This window comes from Mobula hypostoma, chromosome 31 (genome assembly GCF_963921235.1).
Source record: "Mobula hypostoma chromosome 31, sMobHyp1.1, whole genome shotgun sequence".
NCBI classification, from domain to species: domain Eukaryota; kingdom Metazoa; phylum Chordata; class Chondrichthyes; order Myliobatiformes; family Myliobatidae; genus Mobula; species Mobula hypostoma.
The window spans coordinates 689,619-710,000 of record NC_086127.1 but is presented as its reverse complement, the minus strand read 5'-3'; the positions used below and the strand labels follow the sequence as shown (position 1 = coordinate 710,000).

Sequence of the window (20,382 nt, the reverse complement as noted above, 5' to 3'; positions counted from 1 at the left end):
CACACACCTCTCTCTCTCACACACACACACCTCTCTCTCTCACACACACCTCTCTCTCTCACACACACCTCTCTCTCTCTCACACACACACACCTCTCTCTCACACACACACACACTCTCTCTCTCACACACACACACCTCTCTCTCTCACACACACACACCTCTCTCTCTCACACACACACCTCTCTCTCTCTCACACACACACACTCTCTCTCTCACACACACCTCTCTCTCTCTCTCACACACACACACCTCTCTCTCTCACACACACACACCTCTCTCTCTCACACACACCTCTCTCTCTCACACACACACCTCTCTCTCTCTCACACACACACACCTCTCTCTCTCTCACACACACACCTCTCTCTCTCACACACACACACCTCTCTCTCTCTCACACACACACCTCTCTCTCTCACACACACACCTCTCTCTCTCACACACACACACCTCTCTCTCTCTCACACACACACCTCTCTCTCACACACACACCTCTCTCTCTCACACACACACACACACCTCTCTCTCTCACACACACACCTCTCTCTCTCTCACACACACACCTCTCTCTCTCACACACACACACCTCTCTCTCTCACACACACACACCTCTCTCTCTCTCTCACACACACCTCTCTCTCTCACACACACACACCTCTCTCTCTCTCACACACACACCTCTCTCACACACACACCTCTCTCTCTCACACACACACACCTCTCTCTCACACACACACACCTCTCTCTCTCTCACACACACACACCTCTCTCTCTCTCTCACACACACCTCTCTCTCTCACACACACACCTCTCTCTCTCACACACACACCTCTCTCTCTCACACACACACACACCTCTCTCTCTCACACACACACACCTCTCTCTCTCTCTCACACACACACACCTCTCTCTCTCACACACACACACCTCTCTCTCACACACACACACCTCTCTCTCTCTCACACACACCTCTCTCTCTCTCACACACACCTCTCTCTCTCTCACACACACACCTCTCTCTCTCACACACACACCTCTCTCTCTCACACACACACCTCTCTCTCTCACACACACACCTCTCTCTCACACACACACCTCTCTCACACACACACACCTCTCTCTCTCTCACACACACACCTCTCTCTCACACACACACCTCTCTCACACACACACCTCTCTCTCACACACACACACCTCTCTCTCACACACACACACACACCTCTCTCACACACCTCTCTCTCTCTCACACACACACCTCTCTCTCCCTCTCTCACACACACCTCTCTCTCCCTCTCTCACTCACCTCTCTCTCTCACACACACACACACTCTCTCTCACCATCTCTCACACACAGATGTCTCTCTCACACACATTTCTGTCTGACTAACACCTTTCTCTCTCACCTCTCTCTTTCTCACACCTCTCTATCTCTCAGACACACTGCTCTCTCTCCCCCACCACAATCTCACCCTCATTCTCAATTTCACCCCTCTCTCCAGTGTTAGTGCTCTCTCACACTCTCCCTCTATCTCTCCCACAGTCCTTAATCCTCTGTCTCTCAGTCCCTTGTCTTTCTCTCTTGCACTCTCCGCCTGCCACTTTCTCACCCCTTCCCCCCCGACACACTATGTCTCTCTCTCCGTGTCTCTCTCAAACACACACACTCAACTTCTCCACCACTGTCTCCCCATCTCACTCTCCCTCTCTACCTCCTGCTCCTGTCCCACCCCCACCATACCCACCCCGCCCCGCCCTGCAGGTGAATCCATCGGAACTGCAGCCGATCCTGCAGAAACTGAGAACGGCCCTCTGCATCCGTGAGAAATACATGCGGCGTTCCCTCCAGCGATTCCCGCAGACCACCTCAGAGGTGCTGAGGCAGGTCAGTGGGGAAACATGGAATCCCGAAGAAATTGTGTACCCAGGTATTCTGCCTCATGAGCGCTCGGTGCCCACACTGGGGATAAAGTGGGGGTGGGGGACACACTGTGGGGGTGACGTAGAGGGATCTCCACACCGTGTCTGACCCGTGTCCCCTGAGCGCTCGGTGCCCACACTGGGGATAAAGTGGGGGGGGCACACTGTGGGGGTGATGTAGAGGGAGCTCCACACCATGTCTGACCCGTGTCCCGGGAGCGCTCGGTGCCCACACTGGGGATAAAGTGGGGGGGACACACTGTGGGGGTGATGTAGAGGGAGCTCCACACCGTGTCTGACCCGTGTCCCGGGAGCTCTCGGTGTCCACACTGGGGATAAAGTGGGGGGGGACACACTGTGGGGGTGATGTAGAGGGAGCTCCACACCGTGTCTGACCCGTGTCCCCTGAGTGCTCGGTGCCCGCACCGGGGATAAAGTGGGGGGGGACACACTGTGGGGGTGATGTAGAGGGAGCTCCACACCGTGTCTGACCCGTGTCCCGGGAGCTCTCGGTGTCCACACTGGGGATAAAGTGGGGGGGGACACACTGTGGGGGTGATGTAGAGGGAGCTCCACACCGTGTCTGACCCGTGTCCCCTGAGTGCTCGGTGCCCACACTGGGGATAAAGTGGGGGACACACTGTGGGGGTGATGTAGAGGAAGCTCCACACCGTGTCCGACCCGTGTCCCGGGAGCGCTCGGTGCCCACACTGGGGATAAAGTGGGGGGGACACACTGTGGGGGTGGTGTAGAGGGAGCTCCACACCGTGTCTGACCCGTGTCCCGGGAGCGCTCGGTGCCCACACTGGGGATAAAGTGGGGGGGGGACACACTGTGGGGGTGATGTAGAGGGAGCTCCACACCGTGTCTGACCCGTGTCCAGGGAGCGCTCGGTGTCCACACTGGGGATAAAGTGGGGGGGGACACACTGTGGGGGTGACGTAGAGGGAGCTCCACACCGTGTCTGACCCGTGTCCCGGGAGCGCTCGGTGCCCACACTGGGGATAAAGTGGGGGGGACACACTGTGGGGGTGATGTAGAGGGAGCTCCACACCGTGTCTGACCCGTGTACCGGGAGCGCTCGGTGCCCACACTGGGGATAAAGTGGGGGGGGGGACACACTGTGGGGGTGATGTAGAGGGAGCTCCACACCGTGTCTGACCCGTATCCGTGGAGCGCTCGGTGCCCACACTGGGGATAAAGTGGGGGAGGGACACACTGTGGGGGTGACGTAGAGGGAGCTCCACACCGTGTCTGACCCGTGTCCCGGGAGCGCTCGGTGCCCACAATGGGGATAAAGTGGGGGGGGGACACACTGGGGGGGGTGACGTAGAGGGAGCTCCACCCCGTGTCTGACCCGTGTCCCGGGAGCGCTCGGTGCCCACACTGGGGATAAAGTGGGGGGGGGACACACTGTGGGGGTGATGTAGAGGGAGCTCCACACCGTGTCTGACCCGTGTCCCGGGAACGCTCGGTGCCCACACTGGGGATAAAGTGGGGGGGTTAGGGACACACTGTGGGGGTGGTGTAGAGGGAGTTCCACACCGTGTCCGACCCGTGTCCCGGGAGCGCTCGGTGCCCACACTGGGGATAAATTGGGGGGGGGACACACTGTAGGGGTGATGTAGAGGGAGCTCCATACCGTGTCTGACCCATATCCGTGGAGTGCTCGGTGCCCATACTCGGGATAAAGTGGGGGGGGGGACACACTGTGGGGGTGATGTAGAGGGAGCTCCACACCGTGTCTGACCCGTGTCCCGGGAGCGCTCGGTGCCCACACTGGGGATAAAGTGGGGGGGACACACTGTGGGGGTGATGTAGAGGGAGCTCCACACCGTGTCTGACCCTTATCCCTGGAGCGCACGGTGCCCACACTGGGGATAAAGTGGGGGGGGGACACACTGGGGGGGTGATGTAGAGGGAGCTCCACACAGTGTCTGACCCGTGTCCCAGCAGCGCTCGGTGTCCACACTGGGGATAAAGTGGGGGAGGGACACACTGTGGGGGTGATGTAGAGGGAGCTCCACACCGTGTCTGACCCGTATCCGTGGAGCGCTCGGTGCCCACACTGGGGTAAAGTGGGGGGGACACACTGTGGGGGTGATGTAGAGGGAGCTCCACACCGTGTCTGACCAGTGTCCCGGGAGCGCTCGGTGCCCACACTGGGGATAAAGTGGGGGGGTTAGGGACACACTGTGGGGGTGGTGTAGAGGGAGTTCCACACCGTGTCTGACCCGTGTCCCGGAAGCGCTCGGTGCCCACACTGGGGATAAAGTGGGGGGGACACACTGTGGGGGTGATGTAGAGGGAGCTCCACACCGTGTCCGACCCGTGTCCCGGGAGCGCTCGGTGCCCACACTGGGGATAAAGTGGGGGGGTTAGGGAAACACTGTGGGGGTGGTGTAGAGGGAGCTCCACACCGTGTCTGACCCGTGTCCCGGGAGCGCTCGGTGCCCACACTGGGGATAAAGTGGGGGGGACACACTGTCGGGGTGATGTAGAGGGAGCTCCACACCGTGTCTGACCCGTGTCCCGGGAACGCTCGGTGTCCACACTGGGGATAAAGTGGGGGTGGGGGACACACTGTGGGGGTGATGTACAGGGAGCTCCGCACCGTGTCTGACCCTTATCCCTGGAGCGCACGGTGCCCACACTGGGGATAAAGTGGGGGGGGACACACTGTGGGGGTGATGTAGAGGGAGCTCCACACCGTGTCTGACCCGTATCCCTGGAGCGCACGGTGCCCACACTGGGGATAAAGTGGGGGAGGACACACTGTGGGGGTGATGCAGAGGGAGCTCCACACCGTGTCTGACCCGTATCCGTGGAGCGCTCGGTGCCCACACTGGGGTAAAGTGGGGGGGACACACTGTGGGGGTGATGTAGAGGGAGCTCCACACCGTGTCTGACCAGTGTCCCGGAAGCGCTCGGTGCCCACACTGGGGATAAAGTGGGGGGGACACACTGTGGGGGTGGTGTAGAGGGAGCTCCACACCGTGTCTGACCCGTGTCCCGGGAGCGCTCGGTGCCCACACTGGGGATAAAGTGGGGGGGACACACTGTGGGGGTGGTGTAGAGGGAGCTCCACACCGTGTCTGACCCGTGTCCCGGGAGCGCTCGGTGCCCACACTGGGGATAAAGTGGGGGGGGACACACTGTGGGGGTGATGTAGAGGGAGCTCCACACCGTGTTGACCCGTGTCCCGGGAATGCTCGGTGTCCACACTGGGGATAAAGTGGGGGTGGGGGACACACTGTGGGGGTGATGTAGAGGGAGCTCCACACCGTGTCTGACCCGTGTCCCAGCAGCGCTCGGTGTCCACACTGGGGATAAAGTGGGGAGGTTAGGGACACACTGTGGGGGTGGTGTAGAGGGAGTTCCACACCGTGTCTGACCCGTGTCCCGGGAGCGCTCGGTGCCCACACTGGGGATAAAGTGGGGGGGGACACACTGTGGGGGTGATGTAGAGGGAGCTCCACACCGTGTCTGACCCATGTCCCGGGAGCGCTCGGTGCCCACACTGGGGATAAAGTGGGGGGGGGGGGCACAGTGTCGGGGTGATGTAGAGGGAGCTCCACACCGTGTCTGACCCGTATCCGTGGAGCGCTCGGTGCCCACACTGGGGATAAAGTGGGGAGGTTAGGGACACACTGTGGGGGTGGTGTAGAGGGAGTTCCACACCGTGTCTGACCCGTGTCCCGGGAGCGCTCGGTGCCCACACTGGGGATAAAGTGGGGGGGGACACACTGTGGGGGTGATGTAGAGGGAGCTCCACACCGTGTCTGACCCGTGTCCCGGGAGCGCTCGGTGTCCACACTGGGGATAAAGTGGGGGGGGACACACTGTGGGGGTGACGTAGAGGGAGCTCCACACCGTGTCTGACCCGTGTCCCGGGAGCGCTCGGTGCCCACACTGGGGATAAAGTGGGGGGGGACACACTGTGGGGGTGATGTAGAGGGAGCTCACACCGTGCCTGACCCATGTCCCGGGAGCGCTCGGTGCCCACACTGGGGATAAAGTGGGGGGGGGGACACACTGTCAGGGTGATGTAGAGGGAGCTCCACACCGTGTCTGACCCGTATCCGAGGAGCGCTCGGTGCCCACACTGGGGATAAAGTGGGGGGGACACACTGTGGGGGTGATGTAGAGGGAGCTCCACACCGTGTCTGACCCGTGTCCCGGGAGCGCTCGGTGTCCACACTGGGGATAAAGTGGGGGAGGGACACACTGTGGGGGTGACGTAGAGGGAGCTCCACACCGTGTCTGACCCGTATCCGTGGAGCGCTTGGTGCCCACACTGGGGATAAAGTGGGGGGGACACACTGTGGGGGTGATGTAGAGGGAGCTCCACACCGTGTCTGACCAGTGTCCCGGGAGCGCTCGGTGCCCACACTGGGGATAAAGTGGGGGGGACACACTGTGGGGGTGGTGTAGAGGGAGTTCCACACCGTGTCTGACCCGTGTCCCTGGAGCGCTCGGTGCCCACACTGGGGATAAAGTGGGGGGGGACACACTGTGGGGGTGATGTAGAGGGAGCTCCACACCGTGTCTGACCCGTGTCCCGGGAGCGCTCGGTGCCCACACTGGGGATAAAGTGGGGGGGGACACACTGTGGGGGTGATGTAGAGGGAGCTCCACACCGTGTTGACACGTGTCCCGGGAACGCTCGGTGTCCACACTGGGGATAAAGTGGGGGTGGGGGACACACTGTGGGGGTGATGTAGAGGGAGCTCCACACCGTGTCTGACCCGTGTCCCAGCAGCGCTCGGTGTCCACACTGGGGATAAAGTGTGGGGGGACACACTGTGGGGGTGACGTAGAGGGAGCTCCACACCGTGTCTGACCCGTGTCCCCTGAGTGCTCGGTGCCCACACTGGGGATAAAGTGGGGGACACACTGTGAGGGTGATGTAGAGGGAGCTCCACACCGTGTCTGACCCGTATCCCTGGAGCGCTCGGTGCCCACACTGGGGATAAAGTGGGGGTGACGTAGAGGGAGCTCCACACCGTGTCTGACCCGTGTCCCGGGATCGCTCGGTGCACACACTGGGGATAAAGTGGGGGGGGGGACACACTGTCGGTGTGATGTAGAGGGAGCTCCACACCGTGTCTGACCCGTATCTGTGGAGCGCTCGGTGCCCACACTGGGGATAAAGTGGGGGGGGGACGCTGTGGGGGCGACGTAGAGGGAGCCCCACACCATGTCTGACCCATGTCCCGGGAGCGCTCGGTGCCCACACTGGGGATAAAGTGGGGGAGGGACACACTGTGGGGGTGACGTAGAGGGAGCTCCACACCGTGTCTGACCCGTATCCGTGGAGCGCTCGGTGCCCACACTGGGGATAAAGTGGGGGGGACACACTGTGGGGGTGATGTAGAGGGAGCTCCACACCGTGTCTGACCCGTGTCCCGGGAGCGCTCGGTGCCCACACTGGGGATAAAGTGGGGGGATTAGGGACACACTGTGGGCGTGGTGTAGAGGGAGTTCCACACCGTGTCTGACCCGTGTCCCGGGAGCGCTCGGTGCCCACACTGGGGATAAAGTGGGGGACACACTGTGGGGGTGATGCAGAGGGAGCTCCACACCGTGTCTGACCCGTATCCCTGGAGCGCTCGGTGCCCACACTGGGGATAAAGTGGGGGAGGACACACTGTGGGGGTGATGTAGAGGGAGCTCCACACCGTGTCTGACCCGTGTCCCGGGAGCGCTCGGTGCCCACACTGGGGATAAAGTGGGGGGATTAGGGACACACTGTGGGCGTGGTGTAGAGGGAGTTCCACACCGTGTCTGACCCGTGTCCCGGGAGCGCTCGGTGCCCACACTGGGGATAAAGTGGGGGACACACTGTGGGGGTGATGTAGAGGGAGCTCCACACTGTGTCTGACCCGTATCCCTGGAGCGCTCGGTGCCCACACTGGGGATAAAGTGGGGGAGGACACACTGTGGGGGTGACGTAGAGGGAGCTCCACACCGTGTCTGACCCGTGTCCCGGGAGCGCTCGGTGCCCACACTGGGGATAAAGTGGGGGGGAGGACACACTGTCGGGGTGATGTAGAGGGAGCTCCACACCGTGTCTGACCCGTATCCGTGGAGCGCTCGGTGCCCACACTGGGGATAAAGTGGGGGGGGGACACACTGTCGGTGTGGTGTAGAGGGAGTTCCACACCGTGTCTGACCCGTGTCCCGGGAGCGCTCGGTGCCCACACTGGGGATAAAGTGGGGGGGGACACACTGTGGGGGTGATGTAGAGGGAGCTCCACACCGTGTCTGACCCGTGTCCCGGGAGCGCTCGGTGCCCACACTGGGGATAAAGTGGTCGGGGGGTGGACTGGACGACACACTGTGAGACCTTTCTACCTCTCCAGACTTCACCTGCTATCCAGCGGATATAGCGGAAGCTCTCAGCCTGGAGTCAATCCCCGAGGACTGGTCCTACGTCCTCAGCCTGAAGGACGGGGTCTTCACCCTGACGGATAGCTCTGGGGACCCCATCCCCTTCATCTGCTCCACCAGCCACGCCGAGTACTCAAGGGACATGAAGACCCTGCTGGGGATCATCGCCGACGGGCCGCTGTGAGGCTCCTGTCGTCTCTCCCTCTCCCCATCCCGTGCACCCTCCTCCTGCCTCCCTCCCTCACTTTCCCCTTCCCTCACCTCCCATGCTCCATTACTCACCCCTCGCCCCTTCCTTCACTCTCCCACCATCACCCCCTCCTCCTCTATACCAACTCCTCATCACACTCTCTCCTTCACTCACCCTCATCCCGACCCAATCTTTCATCGCTCATTCACTCAATCCCTCCTTCTCGCCATACCTCTGGCTCCCCACTCCCCCACCAAGTCTCTAACTCCCTATCTAACCCTTCATGGTTGGTGTACAACTCCCTCTCCTGTCTCTCCTCTATCCCGATGATAGTCCTTCTCTCTCCTGATGTACAACTACCTCTCCAGCCCGGTGTATTGAACCCTCTCCATCCCAGTGCATAACTTCTTCCTGATCGAGGTGCATCACAGCTCTCCGTCACAGTGAATATCCCTCCTGCACAACCCCTGTCTTTCCAGCTGTGCAACACCCTCTCTCACCCGGTAAATAAAACTCCCTCTCTAGCCCCGTCGCCTTCCGAAGCAGATGGAGCCGGAAGTTGCTGTACAACTCCTATCTTTCTCTCCCTCCCATCACCCAGTCTGTCTCTGCGGCCCCGCTGTACTCTCTCTCCCACCCTCTCTTCCTCTTTCTTCCTCCTTCCCTCCCTCCCCATCCCTTTCTCTCCGCTCCCCTCTCCATCTCGAACCACACCCCGTTATCTCCTGCTGTAAAACTTCCTTTCTACCCTTGTAAATAAGTCTCAATCTTTTCTGCTGTGTAAGATCTCACTGCTCGCAACATATAGTCATAGTCACAGTCATAGTCATACTTTACTGATCCCGGGGGAAATTGGTTTTCATTACAGTTGCTCCATAAATAATAAATAGTAATAGAACCATAAATAGTTAAATAGTAAATAGGAAATAAGTCCAGGACCAGCCTATTGGCTCAGGGTGTCTGACCCTCCAAGGGAGGAGTTGTAAAGTTTGATGGCCACAGGCAGGAATGACTTCCTATAACGCTCTGTGCTGCATCTCGGTGGAATGAGTCTCTGGCTGAATGTACTCCTGTGCCCATCCAGTACATTATGTAGTGGATGGGAGACATTGTCCAAGATGGCATGCAACTTGGACAGCATCCTCTTTTCAGACACCACAGTGAGAGAGTCCAGTTCCATCCCCACAACACCACTGGCCTTACGAATGAGTTTGTTGATTCTGTTGGTGTCTGCTACCCTCAGCCTGCTGCCCCAGCACACAACAGCAAACATGATCGCACTGGCCACCACAGACTCGTAGAACATCCTCAGCATCATCCGGCAGATGTTAAAGGACCTCAGTCTCCTCAGGAAATAGAGACGGCTCTGACCCTTCTTGTAGACAGCCTCAGTGTTCTTTGACCAGTCCAGTTTATTGTCAATTTGTATCCCCAGGTATTTGTAATCCTCCACCATGTCCACACTGACCCCCTGGATGGAAACAGGGGTCACGGGTACCCTTGTTATAGCTCCCTTGCTATCCCCTGGCATATAACTCCATATCTGTCCTGGTGTGTAACCCCCTCTCCTGTCCCTCCTGGTGTGTAACCAGACCTCCTGTCTCTCCTGGTGTATAACCCCCTCTCATGTCTCTCCTAGTGTATAAGTCCCTCTCCTGCCTCACCTGTTGTGTGACCCCCTCTCCTGTCTATCCTGGTGTATAACCCCATCTTCTGTCTCTCCTGGTGTGCAATCCCTCTCCTGTCTCTCCTGGTGTATAATACCTCTCCTGTCTTTCCTGGTGTGTAATCCCTCTCCTGTCTCTCCTGGTGTATAATCCCTCTCCTGTCTCTCCTGGTGTGTAATCCCTTTCCTGTCTCTCCTGGTGTATAACTCCCTCTCCTGTCTCTCCCGTTGTATAACCCCTTCTTCTGTCTCTTCTGGTGTATAACCACTCTCCTGTCTCTCCTGGTGTATAATCCCTCTCCTGTCTCTCCTGGTGTGTAATCCCTTTCCTCTCTCTCCTGGTGTATAACTCCCTCTCCTGTCTCTCCCGTTGTATAACCCCTTCTCCTGTCTCTCCTGGTGTGTAACCCCTCTCCTGTCTCTCCTGGTGTATAATCCCTCTCCTGTCTCTCCTGGTGTATAATCCCTCTCCTGTCTCTCCTGGTGTGTAACGTCTTTCCTGGTGTATAATCCCTCTCCTGGTGTGTAATTCCTCTCCTGTCTCTCCTGGTGTATAATCCCTCTCCTGTTTCTCCTGCTGTATAATCCCTCTCCTGTCTCTCCAGGTGTGTAATCCCTCTCCTGTCTCTCCTGGTGTATAACCCCTCTCCTGTCTCTCCTGGTGTGTAACCCCTCTCCTGTCTCTCCTGGTGTGTAACCCCTCTCCTGTCTCTCCTGGTGTATAATCTCTCTCCTGTCTCTCCTGGTGTATAACCCCTCTCATGTCTCTCCAGGTGTGTAACCCCTCTCCTGTCTCTCCTGGTGTATAGCCCCCCTCTCCTGTCTGTTCTGTTTTATGACCCCTCTCCTGTCTCTCCTGGTGTACAATCCCTCTCCTGTCTCTCCTGGTGTATAACCCACTCTCATGTCTCTGGTGTATAACCCCCTCTGCTGTTTCTCTGGTGTATAATCCCTCTCCTGTCTCTCCTGGTGTGTAAACCCTCTCATGTCTCTCCTGGTGTATAGCCCCCATCTCCTGACTCTCCTGGTGTATAATCCCTCTCCTGTCTCCCCAGTGTGTAACCCCTCTCTTGTCTCTCCTGGTGTGTAACGTCTCTCCTGTCTTTTCTGGTGTGTAACCCCTCTCCTGTCTCTCCTGGTGTGTAACACCCTCTCCTGTCTTTTCTGGTGTGTAACCCCTCTCCTGCCTCTCCTGGTGTATAATCCCTCTCCAGTCTCTCCTGCTGTATAATCCCTCTCCTATCCCCCATGGTATATAATCCCTCTCCAGTCTCTCCTGGTGTATAGCCCCCCACTCCTGACTCTCCTGGTGTATAATCCCTCTCCTGTCTCCCCTGGTGTGTAACCCCTCTCCTGTCTCTCCTGGTGTATAACCCCTCTCATGTCTCTCCTGGTGTATAACACCCTCTCATGTCTCTCCTGGTGTGTAACCCCTCTCTTGTCTCTCCTGGTGTATAACACCCTCTCATGTCTCTCCTGGTATGTAACCCCTCTCCTGTCTCTCCTGGTGTATAATCCCTCTCATGTCTATCCTGGTGTATAACTCTCTTTCATGTCTCTCCTGGTGTGTAACCCCTCCCCTGTTTCTCCTGGTGTATAACCCCCTCTCCTGTCTCTTCTGGTATGTAATCCCTCTCCTGTCTCTCCTGGTATGTAATCCCTCTCCTGTCTCTCCAGGTATGTAATCCCTCTCCTGTCTCTCCTGCTGTATAATCCCTCTCCTGTCTCTCCTGGTGTATAACCCCTCTCCTGTCTCTCCTGGTGTATAACCCCTCTCATGTCTCTCCTGGTGTATAACCCTCTCTCATGTCTCTCCTGGTGTATAACCCCCTCTCCTGGTATGTAATCCCTCTCCTGTCTCTCCAGGTATGTAATCCCTCTCCTGTCTCTCCTGCTGTATAATCCCTCTCCTGTCTCTCCAGGCGTGTAATCCCTCTCCTGTCTCTCCTGGTGTATAACCCCTCTCCTGTCTCTCCTGGTGTGTAACCCCTCTCCTGTCTCTCCTGGTGTATAATCTCTCTCCTGTCTCTCCTGGTGTATAACCCCCCTCTCCTGTCTGTTCTGTTTTATGACCCCTCTCCTGTCTCTCCTGGTGTACAATCCCTCTCCTGTCTCTCCTGGTGTATAACCCACTCTCATGTCTCTGGTGTATAACCCCCTCTGCTGTTTCTCTGGTGTATAACCCGCTCTCCTGTCTCTCCCATCGTATTACACCCTCTCTAACCATGCCCCTCTCTTGAACAGGCGGACTTACTGTAACCAACGCCTGAAGATGTTGGTATCCCGTTTCCACCTTCACCAGCTGGCCAATGAGAAGAGGGAGTTCATTGACCTCCAGGTGGCCTCCCACAGTGACTTCTACAACGTGGCCAAGGTCAGTGGTTGGGGAGGGGTGGTGGTGCGGGGAGCTGGGGAGGATCGGGCAGGGGTTCCCCACGGAGGTCACGGATTGAGGGAGCGTGGAAGGGGATACACCTTCCACGAATGCTCCGGAGGCTGGGAGACGGCGGGAAGGAGATTGTGGCGTCCGGGGCGAAGGGATGGAGAGAGAGGGAAAGAGACAGAGGGAGAGAGGAAGTGAAAAGCGGGGAAGGAAGGGAGTCGTAGGGAGGGAGAGAGATACAGAGTTGGAAGAGGGAAAGAGAGTTGGTGGAGGGTGGTAGGGAGGGAGAGAGGAAGGGAGTGGGATAGAGTGGGAGGGAGGGTGATAGAGCAGGAGGGAGTGGGATAGCATTGGACGTTGGGAAAGAGAGTATGGGAAGGAGAGAGTGGGAGGGAGGGAGATTGGAATTTGAGAGTTGCAAGAAGAAATCGATTGGACTGGGATGGAGAGAAGGAAGAACTGAGAAGGAGAGTGGGGGAGGGATGGAGTGGAATGAGATGGTGTGAGTGGGAGAGAGGAAGGGACGGGAGGGAGATTGGAATTTGGAGGTCACAAGAAGAAGTGAATTTGACTGGGATGGAGAGAGGGAGGAACTGAGAAGGAGAGTGGAGTGAGATGGTGGGAGTGGGAGAGAGGAAGGGAGGGGAGGATATGGGAGGGAGGGAGATTGGAATTTGGAGGTTACAAGAAGGAATGAATTTGACTGGGACGGAGGGAAGGAGGAACTGAGAAGGAGAGTGGGCGGAGGGGTGGAGTGGAGCGGGATGGTGGGAGTGGGAGAGAGGAGGACTGGGAGAGAGGGAGAATGAAGAAGGGATGGAGGAGGGAGGGAGGGAGGGGAAGGGAGGGTTTCAGACGGGGAGGGGGAGAGCAAGAGTGTGGGAGGAAAGAATTCAGCCTCAAGTTGTATTAGGAAGTGTCTGGTATCGCAAGCCACAGGACCTCATATCAACCCCTCCTCCTTCCCCCAGAGACCATCTCCAATCCCCAATGCCCTACCCCGGCTCCTCCTCACAGAATTCTTTGCCCAATTACTCTCAGAATTAACGTCCGGACAGAAGAGCCTTCCTGGAAGAGACCCCGCGATTAGACGGGGTGGTGCAGAGGGCCCGAGGCCTTACCTACTTGTCTTTTTAACACAACCCCCCCCATCTGTTTTCTTCTCCTTATAACTTCTCCTCCCATTGCCCCCCACTCCCTCTCCCTCCCCCCATACACTGCCACCTTCCTCCTACTCTGTCCCTCTCTCCCCACCCCTCCCCCACTCACCCTCTCTCTCCCCACTCCCCCTCTCTCTCCCCACCTGTCCCCCACTCCCCCTCTCTCTCCCTACCCCTACCCCACTCCCCCTCTCTCTCCCCACCCCTCCCCCACTCACCCTCTCTCTCCCCACTCCCCCTCTCTCCCCACCCCTCCCCCACTCCCCCTCTCTCTCCCTACTCCTACCCCACTCCCCCTCTCTCTCCCCACCCCTCCCCCACTCACCCTCTCTCTCCCCACTCCCCCTCTCTCCCCACCCCTCCCCCACTCCCCCTCTCTCTCCCTACCCCTACCCCACTCCCCCTCTCTCTCCCCACCCCTAACCCACTCCCCCTCTCTCCCCAACCCTCCCCCACTCTCTCTGAACCCCTCCCCTACTCCCCCACACTCTCCGCACCTCTCCCCCACTCTCTCCTCACTCCCCCTCTCTCTCCCCACTCCTCCCCCCACTCTCCCTCTCTCTCCCTACCCCTCCACCACTCCCCCACTCTCTCTGTACCTCTCCCCCACTCTCTCCATACCCCCATTCCCCTCTCTCCCCCTCCCCCACTTTCCCCTCTCTCCCCCACCCTCCCCCACTCCCCCTCTCTCCCCCTCCCACACTTTCCCCTCTCCCCCACCCTCCCTCACTCCCTCTCTCTCGCCCTCCCCCACTTTCCCCTCTCTGCCCCACCCTCCCCCACTCACCCTCTCTCTCCCCACTCCCCCTCTCTCTCCCCACCTGTCCCCCACTCCCCCGCTCTCTCCCCACCCCTCCCCCACTCCCCCTCTCTCTCCCCACCCCTCCCCCACTCCCCCCCTCTCTCCCTACCCCTACCCCACTCCCCCTCTCTCTCTGTACCCCTCCCCCACTCCCCCTCTCTCTCCCCAACCCTCCCCCACTCCCCCACTCTCTCTGTACCCCTCCCCTACTCCCCCACACTCTCCGCACCCCTCCCCCACTCTCTCCTCACTCCTCCCCCACTCCCCCCTCTCTCCCCACTCCTCCCCCCACTCTCCCTCTCTCTCCCTACCCCTCCGCCACTCCCCCACTCTCTGTACCTCTCCCCCACTCTCTCCATACCCCCATTCCCCTCTCTCCCCCTCCCCCACTTTCCCCTCTCTCCCCCACCCTCCCCCACTTTCCCCTCTCTCCCCCTCCCCACTCCCTCTCTCTCGCCCTCCCCTTTTCCCCTCTCTGCCCCACCCTCCCCCACTCTGCCCTCTCTCTCCCCCCTCCCATTTTCCCCTCTCTCCCCCACTCTGCCCTCTCTCTCACCCTCCCCCACTTTCCCCTCTCTCCCCCACTCTGCCCTCTCTCTCACCCTCCCCCACTTTCCCCTCTCTCCCCCACTCTGCCCTCTCTCTCACCCCTCCCCCACAGGTCGACACGCACATCCACGCAGCGGCCTGTATGAATCAGCACTCCCTCCTGCGTTTCATCCGCCACACGTACACGCGAGACCAGGACAGGGAGGTTCACCGATCCCAGGACGGGACCTTCACCCTGGGGCAGCTATTCCAGAGGCTGGGCCTCGACCCCAACCACCTCGACATCGACGCACTCAACGTGCACGCGGTAAGCTGCCCCCCTCCCACCTCCACACTCCCCTCCTCGCCAACACTCTCCACCTACCTTCCCTCACGCTTGCCTCCCAGCTAACCCCTCCCCGTCCCTCTCCCTCACCCCGCCGTCCTCTCCCACACCCCTCCCCCCTCGCCGCCCCCTCACCCTTTCTCACCACCCCCCTCCCTCAACCCCCTCTTTCACCCTTCCTTCCTCCCCGCCCTCCTCTCCCACACCCCTCCCCCCTCGCCGCCCCTCTCGCCCTTACTTCTTCACCACCCGATTCCCTCATCCCTCCACCCTCGCCACCCCTCCCTCACCCCTCCCTCCTCACCGTCCCTCTCTCACTCCTCCTTCCTCGCCTCCCTCTCCCTCACCGTCCCTGTCCATTGTCCCTCTCCCTCATCCCTCCCTCCTCACCACCCCTCTCCCGTATGAAGAGCACCTGCAAACGAAACCAGTTGTGATTTGGCCTGTTGAAGTGTTTAAAACAGCCTTTCCCCCATCAGGCAGGACCCTATTAAATCTCTCCAGAGCCCTCACCTTAAGCCTGCGCTCTCTGGCAGAGCAATATCCCCCACCCCCACCCCCACCCCCGAGCCGTGCCGGCGCACCCAAGGAACTTTAAACTGCGCTGAGAAAATTATCACCCTCGACTTCTTCGGCGCGTTAAGTACATTTCACGATCGGACACAATCACAATTTCCTTTCTTCGTCAGTCCTGACGAAGGGTCCCGGCCAGAAACATCGACTGTACCTCCTCCAACAGATGCTGCCTGGCCTGCTGCGCTCACCAGCCACTTTGATGTGTGTTTCCCATTTTTCCAGTATCTGAAGATTTCCTCGTGTTTGTGTCTTTCTTCCCCCCGTGATTCATTCATATCTCGCTCTTCTCTTTCTATTCGTGTGTCTAACTGGAGTTTAGAAGATTTGGGGGCTGGGGAGGCCAAGGGACGAATCCCATTGGGACCTTTTGAAATAGAAACACAGAAAGCCTGCAGCACAATACAGGCCCTCAGGAACTCAGAAAAGGAAGAAAGAAACTCAGGTTGGAGGAACAACACCTTATATTCCGTCTGGGTAGCCTCCAACCTGATGGTGTGAACATTGACTTCTCAATCTTCCGCTGATGCCCCACCTCCCCCTCGTACCCCATCTGTTATTTATTTATATACACACATTCTTTCTCTCACTCTCCTTTTTCTCCCTCTGTCCCTCTGACTATACCTCTTGCCCATCCTCTGGGTTTCCCCCCTCCCCCTTTTCCTTCTCCCTGGGCCTCCTGTCCCATGATCCTCTCGTATCCCTTTTGCCAATCACCTGTCCAGCTCTTGGCTCCATCTCTCCCCCTCCTGTCTTCTCCGATCATTTCGGATCTCCCCCTCCTCCTCCCACTTTCAAATCTCTTACTCACTCTTCCTTCAGTTAGTCCTGACGAAGGGTTTCGGCCCGAAACGTCGACTGTACCTCTTCCTAGAGATGCTGCCTGGCCTGCTGCGTTCACCAGCAACTTTGATGTGTGTTGCTTGAAGTTCCAGCATCTGCAGAATTCCTCGTCTTTCCCCCCCCGCCCCCCCCCCCCCCCGCCCCCGCCCCCGCCCCCGGTTTCTGGCGCGGACGGTTCTGACAGCGTGGAGTTTGCCTGTAGAGTTTAGAGCGGGCTTGCTTATACTGTCTTTTTTTAATTAAAAAAACTATTGACTCGCCGCGTCGGATTCCAAACGCCGCCAAGGGCGTGGAGCCCAAAAGAGCTACTTGTCCGTTTAAAAGCGGGGTGGCGGAATGACCGATATTCCATCATGCTGTTGTGCGGTAAATGAGGAACACGACGCCTCGATGTGTACCATTTTATTTATTTTACACTTTGAACAACAAACTGGACTTCGCAGCTGACCGCCCTTAGAATAGTTTCGGGTTTACTCAGGGCGCGCACGTCGCCGGCCAGAGACAAATTGCTGCAGCTCAAGATTATTTTTTTTCGCGGGCACGAACCATTTGCAGTTCGACCGGTCCGCGCCGACTGCGGGACCCATCAGGGCGCCGCCCGCGTCTGGCCCCAGCCCCGCACAGCCGCTCCTATCCCTGTCCCCGGTCCGAGGCATCACTACCCCCCGTCTCAGCCACTTCCCTCCGGCAGCCCGTTCCGTGTACGGGCCGCCCCCACCCTCGGAGGAAGCAGTCGCCCTATCTCGTGGCTTCATACTCGTCTGTAAGGTCACCCCCTACGCTCCCAAGGAATGAAGTCCCCAACCTGCCCGTCCGCCACTCAGTCCCCCGAGTCCCGGCAGCAGCCTGGTAAATCTCCCTCTGCGCCCTCTTCCCGGCTCGATGGCGCCTTGCCCAAGAGCAGGGCGACCGAACCCCGAAACAAGGTGCGGCCTCGCCGACGTCCCGACTCCCGCCCTCAATGGCCTGACTGACGAAGGTCGGCGCGGCAGACCCCACGGCCGGCCCCTCCGCCTGAGACGCCGTTCCGATTAAACTCTCTCATCTTAAATCTGGTTCACGGTTCCCCAGCTCTTTGAGGGAAGGGGGGTGCGAGGGGATTCACTCGATCTCCTGCCCCTCGTGCTCTTACCGGCCTCTACACGTCGGGCAGGCGGGCCCGTCAGCCGCGATCGGAAGCTCACCTGGGAGAATGAAGACTCGGCGCACAAGCCCCCGGCTGCCCTGCGGCTGTACCCACCCGTGGCGGGGGGCACCGGGAGTCAACCCCCGGGGGAAATTCCGGAGTCCCTACGGCAGTCCTACACCGAGTTCAACACTGCCGGTGCCGGGCAGTATGGGTCTCTGCCGCTCCTATGGCCCTCGTCAGATGCGTGAGGAGGGGGAGCTCTCCGGATCGTACTGCCCGGGGCCCGCGTATTACGGGGACGCAATATCCGAGTTCAATTCCGACCGACGCAGGCCGCACACTCGCATCAGGTCACACCCCGCCACCCAACTGGTATAAGTCCCAACCTGCCCGACCTCTCTCCCGGTAACTCCATCCTTCGACTCCCGGCAGCGTCCTCGTAAATCCCCTTCTGCCCTCCACCCATCTCAGTGGCATCTTCCCACCCCGCTTCCGGATTTTCTCTGGGTGCAGTTCCTCCGTGTTAAATATTCCCCTCCCCAGGACCGAGAGACCTTCCAGAGGTTCGATCGCTTCAACGCCAAGTACAACCCGCTGGGAGCGAGCGAGCTGCGGAAGTTGTACCTCAAGACCAACAACGACATCAACGGAGAATATTTTGCCGGACTGATAAAGGTAACTTATCACAAAACGAGACACTGGTCAGTGTACAGATCTCCCCCTGAGAGAGAGGGACTGAGAGACACCGGTCAGTGTACAGATCTCCCCCTGAGAGAGAGGGACTGAGAGACACCGGTCAGTGTACAGATCTCCCCCTGATAGAGAGGAACTGAGAGACACCGGTCAGTGTGCAGATATCCCCCCTGAGAGAGAGGGACTGAGAGACACCGGTCAGTGTACAGATCTCCCCCTGAGAGAGAGGGACTGAGAGACACCGGTCAGTGTACAGATCTCCCCCTGAGAGAGAGGGACTGAGAGACACCGGTCAGTGTACAGATCTCCCCCTGAGAGAGAGAGAGACTGAGAGACACCGGTCAGTGCACGGATCTCCCCCTGAGAGAGAGGGACTGAGAGACACCGGTCAGTGTACAGATCTGACCCTGAGAGAGAGGGACTGAGAGACACCGGTCAGTGTACAGATCTCCCCCTGAGAGAGAAGGACGGAGAGACACCGGTCAGTGTACAGATCTCCCGCTGACAGAGAGGGACTGAGAGACACCGGTCAGTGTGCAGATATCCCCCCTGAGAGAGAGGGACTGAGAGACACCGGTCAGTGTACAGATCTCCCCCTGAGAGAGAGGGACTGAGAGACACCGGTCAGTGTACAGATCTCCCCCTGAGAGAGAGGAACTGAGAGACACCGGTCAGTGTGCAGATATCCCCCCTGAGAGAGAGGGACTGAGAGACACCGGTCAGTGTACAGATCTCCCCCTGAGAGAGAGGGACTGAGAGACACCGGTCAGTGTACAGATCTCCCCCTGAGAGAGAGGGACTGAGAGACACCGGTCAGTGTACAGATCTCCCCCTGAGAGAGAGGGACTGAGAGACACCGGTCAGTGTACAGATCTCCCCCTGATAGAGAGGAACTGAGAGACACCGGTCAGTGTGCAGATATCCCCCCTGAGAGAGAGGGACTGAGAGACACCGGTCAGTGTACAGATCTCCCCCTGAGAGAGAGGGACTGAGAGACACCGGTCAGTGTACAGATCTCCCCCTGAGAGAGAGGGACTGAGAGACACCGGTCAGTGTACAGATCTCCCCCTGAGAGAGAGAGAGACTGAGAGACACCGGTCAGTGCACGGATCTCCCCCTGAGAGAGAGGGACTGAGAGACACCGGTCAGTGCACGGATCTCCCCCTGAGAGAGAGGGACTGAGAGACACCGGTCAGTGTACAGATCTCTCCTTGACAGAGAGGGACTGAGAGACACCGGTCAGTGTACAGATCTCCCCCTGAGAGAGAGGGACTGAGAGACACCGGTCAGTGTACAGATCTCCCCCTGAGAGAGAGGAACTGAGAGACACCGGTCAGTGTGCAGATATCCCCCCTGAGAGAGAGGGACAGAGAGACACCGGTCAGTGTACAGATCTCCTCCTGAGAGAGAGGGACTGAGAGACACCGGTCAGTGTACAGATCTCCCCCTGAGAGAGAGGGACTGAGAGACACCGGTCAGTGTACAGATCTCCCCCTCAGAGAGAGAGAGACTGAGAGACACCGGTCAGTGCACGGATCTCCCCCTGAGAGAGAGGGACTGAGAGACACCGGTCAGTGTACAGATCTGACCCTGAGAGAGAGGGACTGAGAGACACCGGTCAGTGTACAGATCTCCCCCTGAGAGAGAAGGACGGAGAGACACCGGTCAGTGTACAGATCTCCCCCTGACAGAGAGGGACTGAGAGACACCGGTCAGTGTGCAGATATCCCCCCTGAGAGAGAGGGACTGAGAGACA

The 20,382-nt window shown here is 58.8% G+C and overlaps 1 protein-coding gene across 1 annotated transcript in view; it reads left to right on the top strand.

Annotated features, from left to right (window-relative positions):
* LOC134339961 (AMP deaminase 1-like) overlaps window positions 1-20,382 on the top strand; it is a 122,282-nt gene that overhangs the window by 54,800 nt on the left and 47,100 nt on the right. The window contains exons 3-7 of the mRNA XM_063036775.1: window positions 1,763-1,928; window positions 8,286-8,493; window positions 12,414-12,543; window positions 15,176-15,370; window positions 18,477-18,608. Coding sequence (XP_062892845.1) covers window positions 1,763-1,928; window positions 8,286-8,493; window positions 12,414-12,543; window positions 15,176-15,370; window positions 18,477-18,608 — 831 coding nt within the window. The remainder of the gene's footprint in view (window positions 1-1,762; window positions 1,929-8,285; window positions 8,494-12,413; window positions 12,544-15,175; window positions 15,371-18,476; window positions 18,609-20,382) is intronic.